We start from the raw sequence: 26450 nt of genomic DNA on the forward strand, positions 1-26450 counted from the left end.
GTTATTTATTTGCAACCCTTTTTGATCATTTAACGCATAGGCCAACTCAGACAGACGGGGACACACATTGTCAGACCACTATCATACGACCATTGAAACGCCAACATGGAGAGGAAACAAGTGATCAATACGGTGAAAATGAAGGCAACATGACAATTATCAGAAGGGTGTCGTGTTGAATAGGAAAGGATATTAATTCACCCTACTTGGTCTTCTCACTGCCTATCTAATCAATGTCAATATCACTCTACATTTTGGGATAGAAATTTCTAGCATGAGATAAACAAATACTTGTGGTGATAGTGTGAGTCAGAAAAAAATAGGAAAAAGTCTCCCTCAAACTGGATACTGCACAAGCTGTGCATGTCAGTTTGTGGTAGACAGACAAATAGAATGCCATTCTTTACCATGAAATGTTTACTTATGAGCCCTTTCCCAACAATGCAGAGTCAAAAATGTAAGAACGTGTGCACAAAAAAAGGACTCTGGGATTAAAACCTCCCTCTGCAACTGGATCCTGGATATCCTGTCGGGCCACCCCAGGTGTTGAGGGAAGGCAACAACACATCCATTAAGCTGACCCTCCACATGGGGGCCCCTCAGGGGTGAATGCTTAGTCCCCTTCTGTACTCCCTGTTCACCCACGATTGCATGGACACACACGACTCCAACACCATTATTAAGTGTGCCGACAACACGACGGTAGTATGCCTGATTATTGACGACGATGAGACAGCCTAAAAGGAGAAGGTCAGAGACCTGGCAGTGTGGTGTCAGGACAACAACCTCTCCCTCAATGTCAGTAAGACAAAGGAGCTGATCATGGATTACAGGAAAAGGAGGGCAGAGCACGCCCCCATTCACATCGACGGGGCTATCATGGTCCAAGAACCTATCACATTAACGTTAGCCACAAGAAAAATATTGCTTTAATTGCTTGATATCAAAGTCATTAAATTATGGTGGTATTGATACAATAATGGTGAGGAACTTTATTGATTATGGTGAAGAGGACAGTAACTTGTGAGTGTGTGTGTTCCTCAGGTCTAGTTGGTACATGTGTAATCTTATGAGAGTTCAGTTACTCAATCATGCATCCAGGTGAGATACTATTATTTTTACTTGTCCAAATTATTGTCAAAAAAAGCTTACTATATGTCTACATTAGAGCAAATATTAAATGGTGAGTCAGGCAAGTCAGTTAAGAAAAAAATATTATTTACAATGATGGCCTACCGGGGAACAGTGGGTTAAGTGCCTTGTTCAGGGGTAGAACAACATATTTTTACCTTGTGGCATTGAGGAGTACACCACATCAGTCACTGGCTTTATCAATAAGTGCATCAAGGATGTCGTCCCAACAGTGACTGTACATACATACCCCAACCAGAAGCCATGGATTACAGGCAACATTCACACTGAGCTAAAGGGTAGAGCTGCAGCTTTCAAGGTGTGGGACTCTAACCCGGAGCTTACAAGAAATCCTGCTATGCCCTGTGACGAACCATCAAACAGGCAAAGCGGCAATACAGGGCTAAGATTGAATCATACTACACCGGCTCTGATGCTTGTCTTATGTGGCAGGGCTTGCAAACTATTACAGACTACAAAGGGAAGCACAGCCGCGAGCTGCCCAGTGACACGAGCCTACCATACGAGCTAAATCACTTCTATGCTCACTTCGAGGCAAGCAACACTGAGGCATGCATGAGAGCATCAGCTGTTCCGGACGACTGTGTGATCATGCTCTCCGTAGCCGATATGAGTAAGACCTTTAAACAGGTCAACATACACACGGCTGCTGGGCCAGGCGGATTAACAGGATGTGTGCTTCGGGCATGTGCTGACCATCTGGCAGGTGTCTTCACTGACATTTTCAACATGTCCCTGATTGAGTCTGTAATTCCAACATGTTTCAAGCAGACCACCATAGTCCCTGTGCCCAAGAACACAAAGGCAACCTGCCTAAATGACTACAGACCGGTAGCACTCACGTTTGTAGCCATGAAGGGCTTTGAAAGGTTGGTCATGACTCACATCAACACCATTATCCCAGAAACCCTAGACCCACCTCCCTCTGCAACTGGATCCTGGACTTCCTGACGGGCCGCCCCCAGGTGGTGAGGGGAGGTAGCAACACATCTGCCACGCTGATCCTCAACACTGGAGCTCCCCAGGGGTGCGTGCTCAGTCCCCTCCTGTACTCCCTGTTCACCTACGACTGCATGGCCAGGCATGACTCCAACACCATCATTATGTTTGCAGAAGACACAACAGTGGTAGGCCAGATCACCGACAACGACGAGACAGAGACCTGGCCGGGTGGTGCCAGAATAATAACCTCTCCCTCAACGTAATCAAGACTAATGAGATGATTGTGGACTACAGGAAAATGAAGACTGAGCACGCCCCCATTCTCATCAACAGGGTTGCTGTGGAGCAGGTTGAGAGCTTCAAGTTCCTTGGTGTCCACATCAGCAACAAACTAGAATGGTCCAAACACACCAAGACAGTCGTGAAGAGGGCACGACAAAACCTATTCGCCTTCAGGATACTAAAAAAATTTGGCATGGGTCCTGAGATCCTCAAAATGTTCTACAGCTGGCCTCCCGGGTGGTGCAGTGGTCTAGGGCACTGCATCGCAGCGCTAGCTGTGCCACCAGACACTCGGGGTTCGCGCCCAGGCTGTCGCAGCCGGCCGCGACCGGGAGGTCCGTGGGGCGACACACAATTGGCCTAGCGTCGCCCGGGTTAGGGAGGGTATGGCTGGTAGGGATATCCTTGTCTCATCGCACACCAGCAACTCCTGTGGCGGGCCGGGCGCAGTGCGTGCTAACCAAGGTAGCCAGGTGTACGGTGTTTCCTCCAACACATTGGTGCGGCTGGCTTCCGGGATGGAGGTGCGTTGTGTTAAGAAGCAGTGCGGCTTGGTTGGGTTGTGTTTCGGAGGACGCATGGCTTTCGACCTTAGTCTCTCCCTAGCCCGTAAAGGAGTTGTAGCGATGAGACAAGATAGTAATTACTAACAATTGGATACCACGAAATTGGGGAGAAAAGGGGGAAAATAATTTTTAAAAATGTTCTACAGCTGCAACATCGAGAGCACTGGTTGCATCACTGCCTGGTATGGCTATTGCTCAGCCTCTGACCGCAAGGCACTACAGAGGGTAGTGCGTACGGCCCAGTACATCACTGGGGCTAAGCTGCCTGCCATCCAGGACCTCAACACCAGGCGGTGTCAGAGGAAGGACCTAGAAATTGTCAAAGACCCCAGCCACCCCAGTCATAGACTGTTCTCTCTACTACCGCATGGCAAGCGGTACCGGAGCGCCAACTACCTCAATTGGCCCAACCAACCAGTGCTCCCACACATTGGCTAACCGGGCTATCTACATTGTGTCCCACCCACCACCCGCTAACCCCTCTTTTAGGCTACTGCTACTCATCATATATGCATAGTCACTTTAACCATATCTACCTCAATCAGCCTGACTAACCGTAGCCTCACTACTTTTATAGCCTCGCTACTGTATATAGCCTGTCTTTTTACTGTTGTTTTATTTATTTATTCACCTACCTATTGTAGGTATTCTTTTCACTATTGGTTAGAGCCTGTAAGTAAGCAATTCACTGTAAGGTCTACACCCGTTGTATTCGGCGCACGTGACAAATAAACTTTGATTCGATTTGATTTGTCAGCTCAGGGATTTGATCCAGTTACCTTTTGGTTACTGGCCCAACGCTCTAACCACTAGGCTACCTGCCACCCCATTAAAGGACCTCTTCATTTAGAGCAAGTATAGAAATAACCTTTCGTCATTAATTATATTATTATATGCTTTAGTGTTTATGTGTACATTATTGGTACACACAACTTCAACGTTACTTGAATCTCTCTCCTGTACCAGTGGTTCTGAATCGGATGGAGACAGTAAAGAGAAGAAAAGGACAAGATCTTCACTTGCAGCAGGCCGGTGGGGGGACATGGGTTGAGTGTTGCGCTGCAGATCTAGCTCCTGACTGGTCTGTGGGCAACTGGGTCTTCTCCCCAGTGGTCCTAAGTTCTCCCGTAGGGCCGTCATTGGATATTCCGGGGGGGTCAGGGTCATGGGTTCTGGTGTCAACACACCTCTAGGGGAGTCCAGAGGCATTGCCTCCTGGGATATGCTTTCAAAAAATTGCTGTGAAGTTGTTGTTTCTGGTGAATTTTTAAGGGAAAATACATCCAAAAATGTACTAATCATTTGGTCAATATGAATCTGTGTAGGAGGGCGGGAGAGAATGGGTGTGCGGAGGCACAAGGTATATGTTGTGTGTGTGTGTGAATGGATGGATGAGTAAGCAGATGTATAGAGGGGTGTAAATGGGTCTGAGAAGAAGACAGGGAGGGAGGTTGGGATAAACTTGGCCTGGGTGGTTAAGAGAGGGCAGTGATGGGAGGTGGTGATAAGCTTGGCTTGGGTGGGGTAAAGGGGGAGAACTGGGAGGGGGTGGTTGAGAGGGATGGATTTGGTTTGGGAGAAGGAGAAGGAAGCACTTAATAATACTACAGTGTAATTTTTTGGGATTTTTTGTGACTTGCAAACCCAGTGTAAAATGAACGGGCTCCTGGACAGATTAGGAAAGGATGTTGAATCGTTATTATTCCTTGTTTAACATAACAACGAAGATTCAATGGTGGTGATTGGTAAGAATGGAGAGGAGCTTCAGCCGGGAGATTGGGATGGGGTGACTCGGAGGGCATCAGACACTTCTCTGAGGTGTGCATGGGGCCCCCACTCATCCCATCTTGGTGGACTCTCCACAAGTAGACCCCCACCAGCCACAATACTTTAATTAAATGTTTTAAGCAAAACAAACCGATCACAGTACTTAAGTGGCAGCCTTTCTTCAATATATGTATGATGAAATAATCCACTGTTTTTGTTTTGGTACATTAGGACAGGAGTTGGGAGCAGAGTGCCTCAAGTTGCTCTATGTTGTTTGTGCTTCTTGTGTGGCTTTTTTGTTAAATGTCTGCTCGGTCCACACACTCTAAATATATAAACGCAACATGCAACAATTTAAAAGATTTTACTGAGTTACAGTTTATATAAGGAAATCAGTGAATTGGAAGAAATAATTTAGGCCCTGATGTATGGATTTCACATGACTGGGAACACAGATATGCATCTGTTGACACATCTCCTTCGCATAGAGTTGATCAGGCTGTGGATTGTGGCCTGTGGAATGTTGTTCCGTGTTCAGCTCTTCCGTGGCCTGCATACTCACCAACATGAGGTGATGAATACACATTATCTCTGTGCATTCAAATTGCCATTAATAAAACACAATTGTGTTCATTGTCTGTAACTTATGTTTGCCCATAACATAACCCCACTGCCACCATGGGGCACTGTTCACAACATTGACATCAGCAAACCGCTCGCCATTCCTTCTTTTTTTTTGGGGGGGACAACTTGTTGGTATACTGTTTTACAGCGGAGAAATGGTGTAATTTGTCCACACTGAATTTTCATACATTGCCATCCAAAAGAGAAATTGTCCAAGAAATGTACTTCAATGAGGATTTCTTACATTGTGACAGTGATGCATCATGAGAAAGCTGCACATGTTCAGATAAGCACGAGATCCCCTTTCATACTATTTATTGAATTTCGGAGGAATTATCGTCCAATATATTGGTCTAGTTATCCCCTGCACACACAGCGGGAGTTTTTCATCAGCACAAGCATGTTTTTTTTGGTTCCTAGTGTTATTTTAGTGTTGTGTTGGGTGTCCTTCATTCTTCCATTTATTCCTTAATCCATTCGTTGCTGTATCCCTCTGTCTCCAGGATGTCCTCCCAGGCAGCACCCGGCTGATGCTGGTCCAGTGTTGGTTCTCCCTGGGCTGTGCTCTGGGCTGCAGTCTCCACTTTCTCCAAGAGGGGGCTCTACACTGCTGTTTCAGCCTCCTGGCCACCGTTGGCTGCTGGTCACTGCCAACTTCTCTGGAGCCATGTCTCTAGGCTCTACACCCGTCACAGCTTTGAATGCTACTTTTCGTTCTGCGTCACCCTCCTGTCCTCCGTCCGCTCCCCTTGCTCTGGAGAGCCGTGGTCCTGGCCTTCGGCCCGGTCTCGCCACAGTGCACCACCACGTCCATGTCAGAGGGGAGTCTCTGAAGTTCTGGACGACGCTTAACATGTGCTACATACACCCTGTTGGTGGTCTGTGTCCAAGGGGATGGATCAATCAGAACTTGATTACCATTCAATCAAAGAATGAGTTAAATCAGTCAACTGAGAACAGTAGCACCACAAATAGAATCGCCTCTTAGAAACGTAAAGATCAGGGTCATGTTCAGTCAGGAGAAAACATTTAAAAACGGAGTGAAATGACGGGAGGTATGACCTCAATTTGGTCAATAAGAACACAGATTTTCATTTTCAGTCAATGTTTTGCTCCAGTGTACACTACTGAACATGACCCTAGTAGAATCACGTTTGTTAATTGAACTTCTCTATTGTCCTCCACAGAGGAGCAGTATGGCTGCCCAGGTAGTGAGGCCCTACTGCACACGGTGGCCCTGTGTATGGGGACCCTGCTGGTGCTCATGCTGACGGTAGGCCGCTGGACTGACATGCTCCTCATCCTCATCACCTTCCTGGGGGGAGGCTGTCTGCCTGCTGCCCTCCCAGGTACTCCCCAAGCTCTGCCCCAGGTCAGTGTGACCCACAGCTTGAACACATCTAGCTCTCTCTGTTGCTCTGTTGGTCTTTCAGGTTTTTTGTCACCCTCTCTCTGCAGGGATGGCAACACATTTCTTCATAGGGCTGTGTGAAAACTATAGTTTTAAGCTTAGATGTTTTTATGCTTATAATTTCTGACATTGGGTCGGCTATTTGTTAGTCAACTTGTCTAATTATACTGACCAAAAATATAAACACAACATGCAACTATTTCATTGATTTTACTTAGCTACAGTTCATGAGGAAATCAGTTAATTTAAATGAATAAATTAGGCCCTAATCTATGGATTTCACATGACTGGGAATACAGATATGGATCTGTTGGTCACAGATACCTTAGGATCATGTCACAGTATTTTTGTGCATTCAAATTGCTATTGAAAAAAATGCAATTGTGTTTGTTGTCTGTATCTTATGCCTGCCAATACCACAAGCCCCCCGCCACCATGGGGAACTGTTCACAACATTGACATCAGCAAACCGCTCGCCCACACGAAGCCATACACATGGTCTGCGATTGAGGCCGGTTAGACGTACTGACAAATTCTCTAAAACAACATTGGAGCTAATTGGCTATTAGCTTATGGTAGAGAAATTAACAAACGTTTTTTGGCAACAGTTCTGGTGGACATTCCTGCAGTCAGTATGCCAACTGCACGCTCCCTCAACTTGAGACATCTGTGGCATTGTTGACAACATTTTTGAGTGGACTTTTATTGTCCCCAGCACAAGGTGCACCTGTGTAAAGACCATGCTGTTTAATCAGCTTATTGATATGTCACACGTGTCAGGTGGATGGATTATCTTGGGAAAGGAGAAATGCTCACTAACAGAGATGTAAACAAATTTGTGCACAACATTTTTGAGAAATATTTTTGTGCGTATGGAAAATGTCTATCGTCATTTATTTCAGCGCATGAAACATGGGACCAACACTTTACATGTTGCATTTATATTTTTGTTCATTGTTTGTCTTTACATGCAGCTTCTCGTCTTTCAACTTTGTCCCAGAAGACTAAATACAGCGGTGCTCACAAGAAAAATGTCAGAAATCAAAATAATGAATGCATCAATAATCTAGTATAGTTGGCATCAGTTAAGTTCTCTTTCATTTCTGCTTCTCTCACGGAGCGAGGATGTTTAGGGACTAAGGAGAACATGTAATACTTCTAAAACAGGGGAAAGGTTCTTCCTGTACAACATCAAATTATGTCAGTTTAACATATTTTATGGCACTGACTGTTTTGTGATTGCACGATAATAGTGTTCACTTCCCTCGTGACAGCTTCTATTGTTCTTTAGGAAGGAGCAGAAGACATTCACAAGCAGATCTGTCCGGCATTCCAGAAGCCTGTCATCAGACAGCGACACACAGAAAGACTATCAGGCTGCAGAATACCACAATACAGACCAGTCACTGTTTAACTCTACCTCAGACAAAAAACGTTTACCTCAAATACAGCCATCTACTGGCCTGTCTCACTCAGTGATACTGTTGAAATCCAATACTGTCCCCATTTACATAGACATGTTAAGCTTTGATGTGGCGCAGCGGTCTAAAGCACTGCATCTCAGTGCCAGAAGCGTCACTACAGACACCCTGGTTCGATTCCAGGCTGTATCACAAACGCTGTGATTGGGAGTCCCTTAGGGTGGCGCACAATTGACCCAGTGTCGTCCGGGTTTGGCTGGGGTAGGCCATCATTGTAAATAAGAATTGTTTCTTAACTGACTTGCCTAGTTAAAGGTTCAAAAATAAAAATAAATGATGTTGTCACGTACACACCGTTTCCGTCATAAATCATATCAACATGAATGTTTGCTGTTTTATAACCTCGTTTGGACCTGTGAAGGGGGAGACCTAACCCTGCTTACACAAGGGGACTGATGTTTGTTTACTCTTATCTTCTCCTGAATTATTAACCAGTCTATTACCATAGTGACAAGGGTGTGGTTGCTAGAGCCACAGATATACAGTTTGTTCCCTGGCTACGTGACTTATGTTATTATATAACGTTGCAGTAGATTTGTGGCGTATCTAGGTATTGTATGCTATTTTGCTTTACCAGATGTCCAGACCATTCAAAATGGAACAGGTGTGTGTGTGTGTGTGTGTGTGTGTGTGTGTGTGTGTGTGTGTGTGTGTGTGTGTGTGTGTGTGTGTGTGTGTGTGTGTGTGTGTGTGTGTGTGTGTGTGTGTATTGTCTGTTTGCAGGCCCACCTATGGTGGTCATTTCTATTATTTAAGAAGCGTGGCAATACAGTGAGAGAAGGCGGGGGAATACAGACGTAGCAGTTCAGTGGACGGTAAAATGTGAGGGGGTGATTAAAAGGAGACGTAGAAGATAGAAGTTGAGTCGAAGAGCAGAGGGAGAGGTGTGTGTGTGTGTGGTAACTGTTGTCTGCACTGGGTGTACCTTGTCCTTTTAAAAACCTGTCATCAACACACCCAGTTGCACAACTCTAGGACATTTACATTTTAGTCATTTAGCAGACACTCTTGTCTAGGGCCACTTGCAGTCAAACAGGAAGTACAGACATGCTTCTTGCTTTATCGACTAACCTGAAAGAGAGAAATGAGACCGTGTTAGGTTTATGATGCCAGGGCTATGGCTAGGGTTTTAAATAGTTGCAGATGGAAGCAGATTAGAGTTGAAACCGGGTATTAGATATAGGCCACAGGAAGGGCCTTGTTTATTCAGTAGAAGGTGTTCTACTGAATCAACTAAAAAGCCATTTATTTCATTTAGATGTAACAATATGGGCTGTTTTCCTACAATGGCCATCTCCCCTTACCCAATCATATGAGTTGCGTTGTTAGTTTCCCCCTTTTCTGCATCTTGGTTTCTGGGTTCTTGAAGAAGGGGGGGGGGCTAGATTTTAGAGGCTGATGTCATCACTGAGCATGCTCCCTCTCGCAGCTGTGACATCACCGCAGCGCAGCATTCCATTCTTCAGACACTGGAACAACACAGCTCCCCCTCTAGCAGCTCCCCTTCTCTCTCAAACCACTTCTCTCAGTTTAACCTCACTCACTCCGTTCTCTCATTTCTCTCTCACATCATCTCTTACACAGTTCTGCACTGGGCCTGTGCCTTTCTCCGTTTCACCCTTCCATTATCAAGCCCCCTATCTTTTCTGAATCTTTCAACGTTCAGCCTCCCCCTTCTCTTGCACAAGCTTCCCTCTGGCTGGAATGAGGGTGCATGCTCCACAAGGTTACGCTCCACTCAACGGCAAAACATTTGCTGATAGAGCTGATAAAGTCCGACTCGGGAGAGGAGAGCTCATACCATAACAGAGCTGATTTCGAACTCTCAGACATCCTGCAATCTCTCTCTTTCTCTCCGTCTGTACCGTTTCATTTTTGCGATGATTCGTTGCACTGTAATGTGTTTGTTCATTTGCTGCTGCTATTAGTCCAGACACTGATTGAGGAAGAGGTTTGAATCTAACTTTAGTGAGAAGTAGACTTGTACTTTCTTTAGCCCTCGGCATTCAGTATTGGGGAAAAGGTCATGCGTTTTTTGTTGATTTACAGCACTGCATTCGAGACCAATAGTCAGTTGAGGCTAAAAGAGAGAGCAAGAGTGAGTGATAGAATTGAGCGGGGGATGGGAAGAGAAAAATGAAGGGGGGCAGACTCAATGAGGGAGGTAGGGAAAATAAAACTGACAGAACAATGAGGGAAAGCGGAGAAGGAGAGAGTGGGCAGAGGAGAGCTACAGAAAGAGGGCAGCTGGAAAAGGCAGGTACAGTCACATCCTGTTGGATTTCAAAAGATAAAGAGGGAGGAAAAAAGAGGGAGGCCAGCCAGCATGTACTCTGTGATCCTGTACGTGCTGTGCGCATTACCAACGTGTGTGAGTGTGCCTGTGCGCCAGACTGCTTGTCTGAATGTGTCATGCTTTTTACTGCACTTTGTTGGTGATTAACTGTTCACCTTTTACGGTTGGGAAAGTGTTGTTGTCATTCAGCGGGAAAGGAAGGAGGGGGGGAGAGGGAGGGAGGTGCAGGAGGAAAAGGAGTGGCTTTCTGTAGATCGCTGTCCTTTCTGCCAGAGCTCGCCCTCTCAGTGGCGGTTTAGGAGTAACAATAGAGGAGCAGACCGGGAGTGCCGAGACACAGAGAGGGAAAGACAGAATACAGAGCTGACGCCCACATTTTTCACTCAGGTACGTAACGGCACAGTAGAAGATCGGATTTGATACGGAGAGGAATGAGGTTTTAGTTTTACACTGTTACACTTAGGCCGTTATTAGGAGTCTCATTTCAAAGTAGTTAGGCCGCAGAGAGGATGTGAGGCTTTGTGCTAGTGTGTGTGTAGTGTGGGTGTGTAGTCATGTGAGCGTGTATTTTTGACTCTTCAGGTAGGTTTTTCATGCATGAGTTCAGCACACTGTATGTATGAATATTTTAGAAATGTTTGTGTACATGTACTATACTGCGTGAGGGAGTGAAGCAGGTATGTGGTGTTTAAATGTTACAGGTTATGTCGGCTGGTGTAAAAAGTTGTTTTGGCACAGTTGACAGAGCGTGTACACCGCCACACCTTGATGAAACGGAAGTTAAAGAGGTGACAATGCAAAGTTCTTTCTTTCTTTGGTGGGCTAAACATTCTGTGCCCTGACACAGATCAGCCATACGTTCTGTACGTTCATGTATGGGTGAGTGTTGAAACTGCAGAGATGACTAGGCATTCAAAAGACACCTCCCATCGGAATTTAGCACCATCGGGCCTCAGTGTGTTCAATAGTCTCGACGGTATGCCTAGCTTGTCCCTCACACGTGCTAGTTACGGTGGGACTTTATGTTAGTGCGTTGCATTCTGTGTTTCAGTATCATGGCGTCGGCTGCTCCGCAGAAGAGGATGGTTTCCTCCGTCTTCATCACGCTGACGTCCCCTTACAGAGCCACCGTCACTCAGCACCAACACACGCGCACACACAGCGCCACCGCCAATGACATGCCACATGCAGCCATGCGGGTTAGCCCAGAGGACAGCAGCACCCGTAAGCCCAGTGTCGGTGACACGCAGCATGGTTCCATACATAGGCAAGAGAGGACTCCGTCTGAGTCCCAGGGCAGTGCACAGAATGGGGACCAGAGCTCCACACCTTCCCTGGCCAGACCCTCAAAACCCAGACCTCCACCTAGCCCAGTGACCCCTAACCTCACCCTGGGTCCGGAAGACACGCAGCAGACAGATACCGCAGCATACAAGGGTCCTGAGGGTAATGAGGAGCAAGCCAATACATTCATTACAAAAGCTGTAATTTTGTTGTGAAGAAATCTAGATATTACAATTTACACGTGACAGGATTGTTATGAATGATAACAAAGTACATTTTTAAATAGCACGTTGACCAGCAGGGTTGTGATGCTGAATGCAGTGTTATTATTGCTACACTGGAACCTCTTTTCCTCACAGAGCTCCCTCCTCCACCTCCCCTTCCTCCTGTGTCTGTGGATGCTGAACTGACGGAGGATCTTGCACCTCTCCTGCCTCCTCCACCCGTACAGGAGACGCCAACTGCTCTCATCCTCCGACCTGTGTATCCAGACAGACCAACAGTGTCTGAACAACCGGTAAGATTGACCCTAGTATTCTACATCCCATGCCATGTTATTGCTAGCCCTGGCACGATGACCGTAGAAGTTGGTAAGGCTGTACAAACCGATGTGGGGCCAGGCTATATTATTGCCGTGCAACGCCCTCCATGTTTAGATTTCTTCTGACAACACTATTATATAACAGTTCCCCATATATTTCTCAAGAGACTTCATCTCTTGACCATTCTGTTGAAATGTTCAATAATGTCTTAGCAGGCCATGATACTGAGAGGTGCCATTCGCTGTGTGCAGAGACTCTAACGTGTATATGACATCCGTTGAGGAGACAACAAGGATGCATCTGTAGTACAGATTAGTGGGGGGGAAACACAACTGTCTTTTGGATACAGTGGATGACACAGCACAAAAACACATTAGCACCCGCTTCTAAAGCACTTCTACATTTTCTTTCGCAAATTTTTTAAAATTCAGAAACAGGACTGTTGATCCATCTCAGGGAAACTTTACCCTCCCTGTCACCCCATTATTCTGTTCTCCAACTCTCAGTCGAAACAATAACAGCACAAACCAATAAAGATGCCTGAATGGAGAGAGCAGGACTATTGGGTACATGGAGTGTTGTTCCCCTTTCTCTGGGGCACTGGGGAGTTTATGTATTTTTGCTAAGGTGTGTGTGTGTGTGTGTGTGTGTGTGTGTGTGTGTGTGTGTGTGTGTGTGTGGATCCCTCTCGATCCAGAAAGTTTGGACAAAAAAACCTACAAAATGCTCAAATTTTGAGACTGAGAAAACAGAGAGAAAATAGTGTATTGACTTTACTTTAAAATGGCACTGTTGAGGAAGGCTGAAGAATAGCATGTCTGTGTGCCAAACAAAATGATTAGTCACGCAAGTGAAGAATCTTTGACTTAATCCCCCTTTTTTTACCCACAGAACTTTGCAGTGAATAGACCGCCAGAGCAAAGAACACCATCTAGTGGGGGGGAACAGAAGGAACCATCCCAAGAGCAGCTACAGATGGTGGAGAGCAAGGGTAAGGTGAAACTGTGTCTGACCTTATAGAAATGTCACTTGGGTATGTAACTTTTCACAATTCACCTTTAAGATATCAGGGCTCGAATTAACCCCATAACAAATCAAGGACACCACATAACAATTGAAATATCAAATAATCCTCTCCCCACACACACACACACACACACACACACACACACACAATTGTGAGAGATTTCGACATTACGCACCCTCAAGACTCAATGTGTAATTTTACCCTGCTTGATATGTGAATGTGTGCTTCGTAGAGGTGTGTGGCTTCTGCCGTAAGCCTGTGGCTCTGAGTGAAACTGCCATAGAGGCTCTGAACAGGACATACCACGCCAGTTGCTTCCAGTGCAGACAGTGCCATATCCCTCTGGCTGGTAAACTGTACTACAATAAGGCAGGAATACCACTCTGTGAGGACTGTTACCAGGTATAAACAACCTCCTGGGGAGGAACAGTACATGTTGTAGAGATTGACTTAAGATGAAGATGATGATGATGATGATGATAAACTACTCTCTTTCCTGCAGGCCAGTTTGGAACTTTGCTGGGCATGTGGGGAAGTTATCAAAGACCATGTTATCCGTGCACTGGAAAGAGCTTACCACCCACCTTGCTTTATCTGTGCGACGTGCAGCCAACCAATTGGAGAGCAGAGATTCGCTCAGGGAGAGGTTGGGGAAGTGTATTGCCTCCAGGATTACTACAGGTAAACAAACTCATTACGACACAAATCTCCGTCTTCTGTTCCCGACACACTCGTGTATCCTGATTACCTGAGGATGAGAGCTACTAAATGGGTTTGATGTTGTAATTTAAAATAATTCATCATGAATACATAATAATGAAATGAGGTCCTCTTGTCTGATTTGTTTGTTGAAGGAAATACGCTCCCCAGTGTAGTGCCTGCCAGCAGCTGATCATTCCAAGAGAGGATGGCACGGACAGCTTCACCGTGGAGTGCCTGGGACGCTCCTTCCACGAGGACTGCTATCGCTGTGAGGTACAGGACACGAACAAGAGAAAGGCTCTTTATATGTTAGTGTGATATGTGTTCGCTTCATTTGCATGCTGATCTCAATCAGCTGAATAATTACTGGGGATTGGTTTCTTCACAATCAGTTCAGTACAGCAAGAATAGAATAACGTTAGAATAGAATAACTTAATTTTTCCCAGAGGAAACTTTGGCTGTGGCATCTGCATCTCACAACCTTTTCCCTTTTATACACCCTGTGTTCAGGTCTGCAGTACCCAGCTCTCCCCAGAGCCAAACGACCATGGCTGCCATCCACTGGATGAGAGGGTGCTGTGTAAGTCTTGTCACCTGACCATGGTTCAGTCTGCCCAGCTCTAATACTGAACCAGGGCCCGTATTCAGGGTTTGGGAGTAACTGATTACATGTATCTGATTACAAAAAAAACTTTACTTTTAAATTTAGGAAGAATGTTTGCGAAATGATGACACCTTTTTGTTTTCTCAATGACATTTAATTCAGCGTTGGAAAAAGGTGTACATTTTAAGTGTGCTCCACCTCAGAGACCACTATGATGACACATCAAATGTTTGATGGATCCTTTTTGTCTCCTTTAATGCCTCGTAAGGGGAAAGTAATCAAAAAGTAATATGATTACATTACTGAGTTTGGGTAATCCAAAAGTTATGTTACTGATTGCAATTTTGGACAGGTAACTAACTAGTAACTGTAACCAAACTAATTGCATTTAGAAATTACCAAACTCTGCCCGTATTCATAAAGCGTCTCAGAAAAGCAGCCACGGTCTAGAATCAGTTTTGCCTTTTAGATCGTAATGAATAAGATTGAATGGAAAGGGCAGACCTGATCCTAGATCAGCATTCCTACTCTGAGACCCTTTATGAATACGGGCCCAGAAACCAGGGTGGGACGCTCCAACTGTGCAATGTAGCATATGGAGAGACAGGCTGAAAGTCAACGGAGTAGGTCCTGATTGGATTGTAAAGGAGAAATATCGATGAAACTGGGAAAGAAGACGAGCCTTCCTAGTTCTGCATCATGGGAATAAGTCGTTGGACTTCGAATGTAACAAACTTTGTTCATCACACAGCATTTAGAAATTATTTGCAATTATTGTTTACGTAGCAAGACATGTTTATCAATTGCCTCCTATACTTCTTTCATAATTGATACTTTTGCACTCTTTTTTTTTTTTACCCACACTAGTAAATGCACCAAAGATATTTATTCAACATACATTTTCAAGTATTTTGTCGTATGCATTCTTTGAATATTATGTAGTGCTCAGTGCTGTATGTTCATTCTCAATATATCCTTTCATATGAGAAAATAAACTAATATATTATATAGTATTGTGCTTCATTTTATTTATTTTTTTGTTGCTTCCCTTGCTCTCTCTACGTTGTCAATATTTTTTGAGACAGGCATGTTCTATGTATGCCTTGCATGCATAATTTACTCAAGGAACACAGTGAACATTAACTAAGTAAAGAAACATAAGTTGTAGGATATATACAAGGAAAATGACCTATGCAAGAGGAATTAAACCAGAGGCTGTACAGTTCTAATAAACCATGATGGGGGTGAACATGGTGTTATGCAATTTCAGAGCACAGTCGACGTGCCATTAAAACCTTCACAAATGAGTTTGGCCCACCAAGATGCTGTGGTCAATGACTTGCGTAATCGACACCCTTTAGAACAGAATACTCAACAAAGCCATGATGCAAATAGGCTTTGATTTAGGAAGAATTGCGTGTGTCCTGTCAATGCACGTACATAATACATGCAGGCAAAGTGTGCCATCATCATTTGCCTTCTCAGCACAGGGTTGCCTTGGAATAACCCATTTTGGGAGAATCACGGATCACCTCAGGCAACATACTAACCAAATGGCTTCTCCATTCATTAAAACCTCAGAGGCTACATAGATGTGTTTGATAATGCGAAGTGTATAAGAGGTCATACAATACGTTTTGTAGTGATTCCTATGTTGATGGTGTTAATAGTATTTGTTTGTCTGTGGTGTGTAATGAAGAACAACCAGACTGCAATTGACACATTTATGAAATTGCTTATTCCAGTTACTAATAAGCATGCACCCGTTAAAATAACTACAAATTGTTAAATCACTGTGGATTGATGAGGCATTGAAAAATGTTATGGTTTAGAGGGATGAGGCAAAAGGAATGGCAAATAAGTCTGGCTGCACAACTAATTGGCAAACACACTGCAAATTGAGAAATCATGTAACTAAACTGAATAAAAAGATGAATAAATTATACTATGAAACAAAGAAATGACATAAAGAATGATAACAAGCTTTGGAGCTCTTTAAATACAATTTTTGGCAAAAATGCAAACAGCTCCATCATTTATTGAATCAGATGGCTCATTCATCACAAAACCCACTGACATTCCCAATTCCTTTAATTATGTTTTCATTGGCAAGATTAACAAATTTAGGCATGACATGCCAGCAACAAACTCTGACACAACTCATCCAAATAAAACTGATAAAATTATAAAAGACAAGCATTTTCATTTTGAATTCTGTAAAGTGAGCGTGGAAGAGGTGAAAAAAGGATTGTCTATCAACAATAACAAGCCACCGGGGTCTGACAACTTGGATGTAAAATTACTGATAATAATAGCGGACAATATTGCCACTCCTATTTGCCATAAATTCAATCTAAGCCTACGCCTACTAGAAAGTGTGTGCCCTCAGGCCTGGAGGAAAGCAAAAGTAATTCCGTTACCCAAGTATAGTAAAGCCCCCTTTACTGTCTCAAATAGCTGACCAATTAGCCTGTTACCAACCCTTACCAAACTTTTGGAAACAATTGTGTTCAACCAGTTACAATGCTATTTTACTGTAAACAAATTGACAACAGACTTTCAGCACGCCTATAGGGAACGACATTCAACAAGCACGGCACTTACACAAATGACTGATAATTGGCTGAAAAAATATTCTGGGAGCTGTTTTGTTAGAATTCAGTGTGGCTTTTAACATTATCGTCATAGTTTGCTGCTGGAAAAATGTGTGTTCCACTGGCTAAAGCCAGTGTGTCTATGAATGCACATGACTCAACACTACACGTCAGCTACCACAGCGAGTGAAATCACCAAAACACTTAACAAAGAGCTGCAGTTAGTTTCAGAAAGGGTGGCAAAGAATATGTTAGTCCTAAATATTTCAGAAACTATAAGCATTGTATTTGGGACAAATCATTCACTAAACCCTAAACCTCTACTATAAACCTTGTAATTAATCATGTGGAAATTGAGCAAGATGATGCGACTAAACTGCTCGGAGTAACCCTGGGTTGTAAAACCGTCATGGTCAAAACAAATTGATACAACAGTAACTAACTCTGTCCATAATAAAGCGCTGCTTTGCCTTCTTATCGACACTATCAACAAGGCAGGTCCTACAGGTCCTAGTTTTGTCATACCTGGACTACTGTTCAGTCGTGTGGTCAGGTGCTTCCAGACAAACTAAACACCTTCTTTGCCCGCTTTGAGGAAAATATAGTGCTACCGTCGCAGCCCACTAACAAGGGCTGTGCAATTGGGTCTTGTACTTTCTGACGGGCCACCCCTGGTGGTGAAGGTAGGGAACAACATCTCCAATTCACTGACCCTCAACACTGGGGCCCCACACGACTGCATGCTCAGCCCCCTCCTGTACTCCCTGTTCACCCATGACTGCGTGGCCATGCACGCCTCCAACTCAATCATCAAGTTTGCAGACGACACAACAGTAGTGGGCTTGATTACCAACAAAGATGAGACAGCCTACAGGGAGGAGTTGAGGGCACTCGGAGTGTGGTGTCAGGAAAACAACCTCTCACTCAACGTCAACAAAACCATGGAGATGATCATGGACTTCAAGAAACAGCAGAGGGTGCACCCCCCTATTCACATCGAAGGGACAGTAGTGGAGAAGGGGGGAAGTTTTAAGTTCCTCAGCATACACATCACAAACTGAAATTGTCCACCCACACAGACAGTGTGGTGAAGAAGGCGCAACAGCGCCTCTTCAACCTCAGGGGGCTGAAGAAATGTGGCATGTCACCTAAAACTTTGACAAACTTTTACAGATGCACAATCGAGAGCATCCTGTCGGGCTGTACCACCGCCTGGTACGGGAACTGCACAGCTTTCAACTGCAAGGTTCTCCAGAGGGTGGTGTGGTCTGCACAACGCATCACCGGGGGCAAACTACCTACCTGCCCTCCAAGACACCTACAGCACCGATGTCACAGGAAGGCCAAAAAGATCATCAAGGACATCAACCACCCGAGCCACTGCCTGTTCACACCCACTACCATCCAGAAGGCGAGGTCAGTACATGTGCATTAAAGCTGGGACCGAGAGACTGAATAACAGCTTCTATCTCAAAGCCATCAGACTGCTAAACAGCAATCACTAACTCAGAGAGGCTGCTGCCTACATAGAGACTCATATCACTGACCACTGTAATAAATGGATCACTAGTCACTTTAAACAATACCACTTTAATAATGTTAGCATATCTTACATGACTCATCTCATTACCATCTATTGCATCTTGCCTATGCCGCTCATCCATCTATTTATATGTACATATTATTTTCCATCCCTTTAGATTTGTGTGTATTAGGTAGTTGTTGGGGAATTATTAGTTTACTTGTTAGATATTACTGCACTGTCGGAACTAGAAGCACAAGCATTTCGCTTGCTCGCATTAACATCTGCTAACCATGTGTATGTGGCCAATAAAATTTGATTTGATTTGAGGGACCTCGGAAAATTACAATTGGCTCAGAACAGGGCAGCATGGCTGGCCCTTCAATGTACAAGGAGAACTAACATTAATAATATGCATGTAAATCTCTCATGGCTCAAAGTGGAGGAGAGATTGACTTCATCACTCCTTGTTTTTGTAAGAAGTGTTGACATGCTGAATGCACAGAGGTGTCTGTCTAAACTACTTGCACACAGCTCGGACACACATGCATACCCCACAAAACATGCCATCAGAGGTTTCTTCACAGTCCACAAGTCAAGAACAGAATATGGGCGGTGCACAGTACTATATAGAACAGACACACACCCTACATTGTAAAATTGTTGTACGGTGGTTTTATACATTTTGTATTGTAGATATGTAGTGGTGTAATAATGTTACATGAAGTACTGTTTTATAGTTTGTTTTATGCGTGATGTAAGTTCATTAATGTGTTTGAACCCCAGGAAGAGCTGCTGCTGCCTTTTAAGGACCCCTAAAAAATACAAAATAGGACTGCTTCGACTTTTGTTTAGACGGTATACAGTTTATGTCAAAATTGACCAGAATGTACTTTTCATGGAAGGTTAGGATAATTTACGCAGCAGATTAGGAGAATAAAAGTACCAGGTTATGATAATTAGGTTAAGGTTATGAAACGGGTTAGGGTTATCTTAAATGAAACAACAACACAAAAACAAGTTAAGAAATCAAGTTGACATAAACCGTATACCCTCTAGCCTTGAGTAGCTGTCGCATGATCTCGGGAGCGCGCAAGTCATGAGAAACGAAGCCGTCGTCACAGGGAAGCGCGCAGCTCGCACCCTATCTCTGGAGAATACACACACATTCGGATGGATTGGGACGGAGCTAGGCCAAGATCATTTTTACACGGACTCACTCGTCGTTCATTTTGTAAGGCGGATTTCCCGACCAGCGGGGATTAAAACGTGCTAGAGCATATGTATGAAGGGGGAAAGTAACGTACAGTATGGTTCGGGAAACCAGACACCTTTGGGTGGGAAATTTACCCGAACATGTTCGAGAGGAGAAAATTGTCGAACATTTTAAACGGTAAGTTAATGTTACGCAAGAGGGTTATGGAGAGGTAGCGCGCGTTATGTCCAATAGCTAGCCAGCTGAGCTAGCTAACGTTAGCCATCATCTACATTCAACACCAAACGGCCTCTGTTGTTTGGAAGATTTCGCTTTGCCCTTGATATTTTTAACCAACACACAACAGCGTGTCGCTTGCATAAAAAGTCACAATTTGATGGATTCCAGCAAACTGAAATGCCACTGAACGCTAGTTAGCTACCATTTTGTCGTCGCTCACTTGATGGGTAACTACAGTCTACATCATGCCTGACTAGTTAAGCATGAAAGATAGCTTACATGCTAGCTAGGTATTTAGCTAACTAATGTTATTATTAAAATGTGTTAAGACACTTCGTCTAATAGTTATGCATTTACAACGTTAGTTGGATTACTTAATAATGAATAGGTTATCAAACTGTTGCGTTAAATGCATCGTTTCTCCCACGTTCTTCTGAAGCTAGCATAATTCGCTAGCGAAATATGTGGTGTTTGATTGCCTAGCGGCGAGTTGATCAACTTGCCAGTAAGGTGAAATATGAAAGTCCTCGCTTAACATATGGATTTAATGTTTCTATTGCTCGTTTAATGCATAATTCAACACGTATTCCCTGAAATGTTCCGCTGTTAATATCGTCCGAAAATCGGCTACCATCAATCGCACTGGATCCTCCAACGTCCGAAAACTAAAAGTTGCAGGGAGATTTGCGATTATGATAAAGGTAATTTGAAGATTATACATTGTGATCCGCGACTTTCAGCCTAGGTTCTTGGAACTAGCTGTCAGTCTGTGCTTGATTTGGGATTAAATAAATGCGGGGGCTGTCTTTCTCCAAATTGGTCCGTTCGACGTTTCAACGATAGTCACAAATTACAATATGCTATAGGGTCCTCTGATTATTCACTTAAGGATTTATACACATTTCCCGTGACGTTTAACATGTTCATGACTGTTATTGTAGCCTACAAGTAGGCGTTATTGACACTGGAATGCTGCTATGTCTGAACCCATGTAGGCCAACTATCTCCTGCCGTTGTGCCCTTGATCAAGGCACTTAGCGCCCCCACCCCCACACACCCACACAGTAGAACTGCACTGTTAGTCACATGCTATCAAAATGTGGTCAACCTTCCATCTGGAGAACTCCTGGGTGTGCAGGCTTGGCTTTTGATCCAGCACAGAAACACACAAGTCTCCTTCATCAAGGTCCTGTTGAGCAGCCACTGTTTAGGCAACAATGTGGTTAGATCAGGGCATGAACAAAAGCCTGGACACCTAGTTCCCACCCAAAATTACAGACAAATTCTTCTGTCTTTATAAAATGATTTCTGCATTAAATGAATCAGGGATCACATATTTTATTTTACCTTAACAAGGCTAGTCTTTTGAGAAGAAATTCTTATTTTCAATGACTGCCTAGGAACAGTGGGGCGGCAGGGTAGCCTAGTGGTTAGAGTGTTGGACTTGTAACTGGAAGGTTGCAAGTTCAAACCCCCGAGCTTACAGGGTACAAATCTGTCGTTCTGCACCTGAACAGGCAGTTAACCCACTGTTCCTAGGCCGTCATTGAAAATAAGAATTTGTTCTTAACTGACTTGCCTAGTTAAATAAAGGTAAAATAAAATTTAAACTGCCTTGTTCAGGGGCAGAACCACATTTTTACCTTGCCAGCTCGGGGATTCAATCTTGCAACCTTTTGGTTACGAGTCCAATTCTCCAACCACTAGGCTCGGCTACTTGCTGCCTCAAATGGCTACTTCTAAGCAAGGTATATAACTGGGCATTATATATAAGACTCAAATATTACTGTTTCAGGGGAGATCTATGCACAGTAAGATTTTTTTATTTTTAATATAATATTTTTTACTTTGTCCAATTACATGGCTACTGTTTAATAGAGGGGGAATCCCAGCTTTCCAATAGTGCAGATTTATTTAGGCTATCTACAGTGCATGTGGAAAGGTGACTAGGACTGTAATGCTTAGTTAGCTAGCCAGATAATTCAAAACATAATTTGTAACAGTTGACGACCCAGTTAGTCTGTTTATTTTATACCTGCTGCTGAAATGTCGCGCTCGCTCTCTCGGGCAACAGTCCACTCGCACTGGTACACACAGACACGCGCTGAAGGGTCATTAAGATCATGGCTGACATGTAGATTTTTTAAAATTATTAATAATATTTAAGTATGCTTTCATTAATTACATTAGCAAAAGTTATTCAGCAAATTTCGACGACCTTTCAAACCCTCATTTTTCAACTTGGAACAGCGCTTTCAGGCTGGTGTATTTTCAGTCTGCGCAATCTCAAGCAGCCTACTGTCACACACAGATTTACAGACCAGTGGCAAATAAACTTGAACAAGGCGGAATCAGGAAATGAATGCCCACTGCATTGCTATTCAGTGCAGATTCTGCTTTGATCAAGCATTTTTGTATCTTTTAATCTGGGCCGGCGATAAGCTACTTTTATAGAAGAGCCAGTACGCAATTCCCCAGACATTTGAAGTGCCGGTATGTTGCTCTGGCCCAAGTCAAGCACTGCTTTCAGCTAAGTGCCAGATTCAGTGAACATGAGCACTGTGTGCACCTGCACAAGGATCTAGTGTTTGTGTACAACTACTGAAGAGCACCTTCTTTTAGACATGCTCACTAATGTATTCATATTAAAGAAAGCCTGTAGTGTATCTCTCAAACCCTTTTCCGTACCTAGGGTTTTCACAGCTGGCTCCATGTAAACTACAATTCCGACTGTGTTTTAGCGTTTAGAAATGTTATTCATCGTTTTCCAAACATATGCTGATATGCTCCTTTCACATCAGCAAGAAATAATCTTTCAAATAAAAAAGATACACCTACTGTAGCAGTTTTGCAAAGATCCACAAGCTATGTGTCTCAGTTGACGGACTACACTTCCTACCCAGCTATGGTATTCGGGGCATGCTAGATGGATAATTAGCACAGGTGGCTGCCTATGTTTTCAGTCTGTCTTTCGTTAACAAGCAGTGCAACTTAAGATATGACTATGTGGGAACCCTTGACCCTATAAAGTAAAACAAACTATAGAAGTCTAAGCCGTAATATATATTTATGAGAATTATTAATATTGAATTTGGACTTTACTACTGAACTCAGTATAATGAAACGTTCGCTCACTGTCAACTGTTTATTTTCAGCCAACTTAACGTGTAAATATTTGTATGAACATAAGATTCAACAACTGAGACATAAACTGAACAAGTTCCACAGACTTGACTACAAAGGGGGGGGGGGGTCAAAATCAAAAGTAACAGTCAGTATCTGTTGTGGCCACCAGCTGCATTAAGTACTGTAGTGCATCTCCTCATGGACTCCACCAGATTTTCCAGTTCTTGCTGTGAGATGTTACCCCACTCTTCCACTAAGGCACCTGCCAGTTCCCAGACATTTCTGGGGGGGGGGGGGCCCTAGTCCTCACCCTCCGCTCCAACAGGTCCCAGGCGTGCTCAATGGGATTGAGATCTGGGCTCTTCGCTGGCCATGGCAGAACACTGACATTCCTGTCTTGCAGGAAATCACGCACAGAACGAGTGGTATGGCTGGTGGCAATTGTCATGCTGGAGGGTCATGTCAGGATGAGCCTGCAGGTAGGATACCACATGAGGGAGAAGGTTGTCTTCCCTGTAATGTACAGCGTTGAGATTGCCTGCAATGACAACAAGCTCAGTCCGATGATGCTGTGACACACCGCCCCAGACCATGACGGACCCTCCACCTCCAAATCGATCCCACTCCAGAGTACAGGCCTCGGTGTAACGCTCATTCCTTCGACGATAAACGCAAATCCGACCATAACCCCTGGTGAGACAAAACCACGACTCGAAGAGCACTTTTTGCATGTCCTGTCTGGTCCAGCGACTGTGGGTTTGTGCCCATACAGGCCTACAAGCCCTCAGTACAGCCTATTACGGACAGTCTGAGTACTGATGGAGGGATTGTGCGTTTCTGTTGTAACCCTGGCAGTTGTTGTTGCCATCCTGCACCTGTCCCGCAAGTGTGATGTTTGGATGTACCGATCCTGTGCAGGTGTTACACGTGGTCTGCCACTGCGAGGACGATCAGCTGTCCGTCCTGTAGCGCTGTCTGAGGCGTCTCACAGTACAGACATTGCAATTTATTGCCCTGGCCACATCTGCAGTCCTCATGCCTCCTTGCAGAATGCCTAAGGCACATTAATGCAGATGAACAGGGTCCCTGGGCATGTTTCTTTTGGTGTTTTTCAGAGTCAGTTAGTGTCCTAAGTTTTCATAACTGTGACCTTAATTGCTGTTAGTGTCTTAACGACCGTTCCACAGGTGCATGTTCATTAATTGTTTATGGTTCATTGAACAAGCATGGGAAACAGTGTTTAAACCCTTTACAATGAAGATCTGCAAGTTATCTGGATTTTTACGAATTCTCTTTGAAAGACAGGGTCCTGATAAAGGGACGTTTTTTTTTTTGCTGAGTTTATAACCCATAGAAACGTATTGAATAACACATTCATAAATTGCACAAAGTCAAAAAATCATAGGGAGTAAGGTTTTGAATTGTCTGACTTATATCTAGGAAATATTAGAAAGCTCAGGATTTAACCTGTTTTTGTTGGCATAAGACTACTTCCATTCATTTGTATGGGTTACCTTCATATGAGTCCAGTGACATGTGGTGGCCATAGAGTAAAACTGAGAACGCCATCGTGAGAGTCTTCCCCTTCCACAGTAGGATAATATTAGTTTCTAGCCCAAATGGTTTGGGCGCTACAGTGTTTGACAAACACGTCTGTTCCTCGGCCACCTTCCACCTCAGATGTAGAAGGGCGACTTGTGGTGGATTGAGACGCAGCCCATGCAAAACAACTATCTCTAATTTAAACTGACAGATTTTATGGGGATCTTTTGTAATTATATTACTTAGACTCTAAAGGATGAACCTTTTGTTTTTTGAAATTTGGTTTCTTACTGATATGAACGATCCATGTTAATATTTAGAGCAATACTCCCCCCGATCAGAAGATACTATCTTCAGTAGGCTTTAAAGGCCCAATGCTGCTGTTTTTATATCAATATAAAATTATATCTGGGTAACCATAAATAGATTTCTATTCAAATGGGCAAAAATGGCATTTTTAGCAAACCTATTTCTCAAGCACAAATTTTGCATAGACAGTCAGAGTGGAGAGGGGAAAACTAGCTGTTATTTGGCAGAGAGGATCTGAACTCTTCTTTTGTTATTAGTCTATTTAAATAATTTACCACCTGGTGATGTGACCATGAAAGGCCAAAACTCCATCCCACCAAAACAGGCTGAAATTTCAAGTGGTGTTTTCAGAATACTCTTACACTAAAAGGGCATTATCGTTTTCACGGTATTATTCCAACCTCGGTGTGGAAAATGACATGTAAATAAAACAATCTAGTTTTTTACTTTACTAGGCCGTTAACCAATTGACCACATGTTGATGTCACCATGAAAAAACCGAAACCCCCGCCCATGCAAACCTACTGATTTAGAAGGTTCTGTGTAGATTGTATTTTTAACCAGCAACTTTCAGGAATAACACTGATCAACAATTTTCACACTGACATCGTTAGTTTCATCAGCTGTTGTACAATATGATACAAAACACAGGAAAAACAGAATTGCGCTGTGGTAGGCCTTTTAAGATGAGCAAAGACATTATTCCTTTGTTTTATTTTTTACCACACCATGGTCACAAAAGGCTTGGTCCTCCACTAATGTTAATTTAACTAATTGGCTGGCAAAAGCAGACTCCTGTGTTTCCTTTGCTGTTTAATCATGTTTTTCCAACTGATGATTATGCTCATGAGTGAAGGGACACGTACATAGTCCTCTCAATAAAGTGTGACGTCTCTTCCCTTTTTGTTCTTGCTCCTCAGCTATGGACGCGTCGAGAGCGTCAAGGTCCTGCGGAAGCGTGGGTCGGAGGGTGGCGTGGCAGCCTTTGTGGATTTTGTGGATATCAAAAGTGCACAGAAGGCTCACAATGCTGTCAACAAGATGGGGGACAGGGACCTGCGCACTGACTACAATGAACCTGGGTCTGTCCCTAGTGCTGTTCGGGGCCTTGATGACAACCCCCCCTCGAGCAGTCACGGGCGGGATGTTTCAGGATTCTCTAGGGGGGCAGTGGGTCCAGTGTTTGGCCCCCCAGTGTCCATTCACACCAGAGAGGGGCGTTATGAACGGATAAGAGATGG

At 43.9% G+C, this 26450-nt stretch overlaps 2 protein-coding genes across 10 annotated transcripts in view; both read left to right on the top strand.

Annotated features, from left to right (window-relative positions):
• The first annotated feature begins 10379 nt into the window (after positions 1-10379).
• Positions 10380-15694, top strand: fblim1 (filamin binding LIM protein 1). 5 transcript variants are annotated; one of them, XM_035778400.2, is made up of 9 exons: positions 10954-11103; positions 11223-11309; positions 11573-11967; positions 12165-12322; positions 13239-13338; positions 13607-13776; positions 13877-14055; positions 14229-14349; positions 14588-15694. In XM_035778400.2, the coding sequence occupies exons 2-9, from the start codon at positions 11290-11292 to the stop codon at positions 14699-14701; spliced, it is 1257 nt and encodes a 418-aa protein (XP_035634293.1). In that variant the 5' UTR covers positions 10954-11103; positions 11223-11289; the 3' UTR covers positions 14702-15694. The 5 variants fall into 5 exon arrangements, with proteins under 5 accessions (XP_035634297.1, XP_035634296.1, XP_035634294.1 ...); XM_035778404.2 differs by lacking the exons at positions 10954-11103; positions 11223-11309 and adding an exon at positions 10380-10481; XM_035778403.2 differs by lacking the exons at positions 10954-11103; positions 11223-11309 and adding an exon at positions 10412-10485.
• Positions 15695-19917: 4223 nt separating this feature from the next.
• The window catches only part of si:ch1073-335m2.2 (msx2-interacting protein), a 31740-nt gene continuing 25207 nt past the window's right edge, over positions 19918-26450 (top strand). For all 5 annotated transcript variants that reach the window (XM_035778405.2, XM_035778406.2, XM_035778410.2 and 2 more), the window contains exons 1-2: positions 19918-20190; positions 26130-26450. In XM_035778405.2, coding sequence (XP_035634298.2) covers positions 20108-20190; positions 26130-26450 — 404 coding nt within the window. In that variant the 5' untranslated portion in view covers positions 19918-20107. The remainder of the gene's footprint in view (positions 20191-26129) is intronic.

This window comes from Oncorhynchus keta, chromosome 10 (assembly GCF_023373465.1).
Source record: "Oncorhynchus keta strain PuntledgeMale-10-30-2019 chromosome 10, Oket_V2, whole genome shotgun sequence".
Taxonomy (NCBI): Eukaryota; Metazoa; Chordata; class Actinopteri; order Salmoniformes; family Salmonidae; genus Oncorhynchus; species Oncorhynchus keta.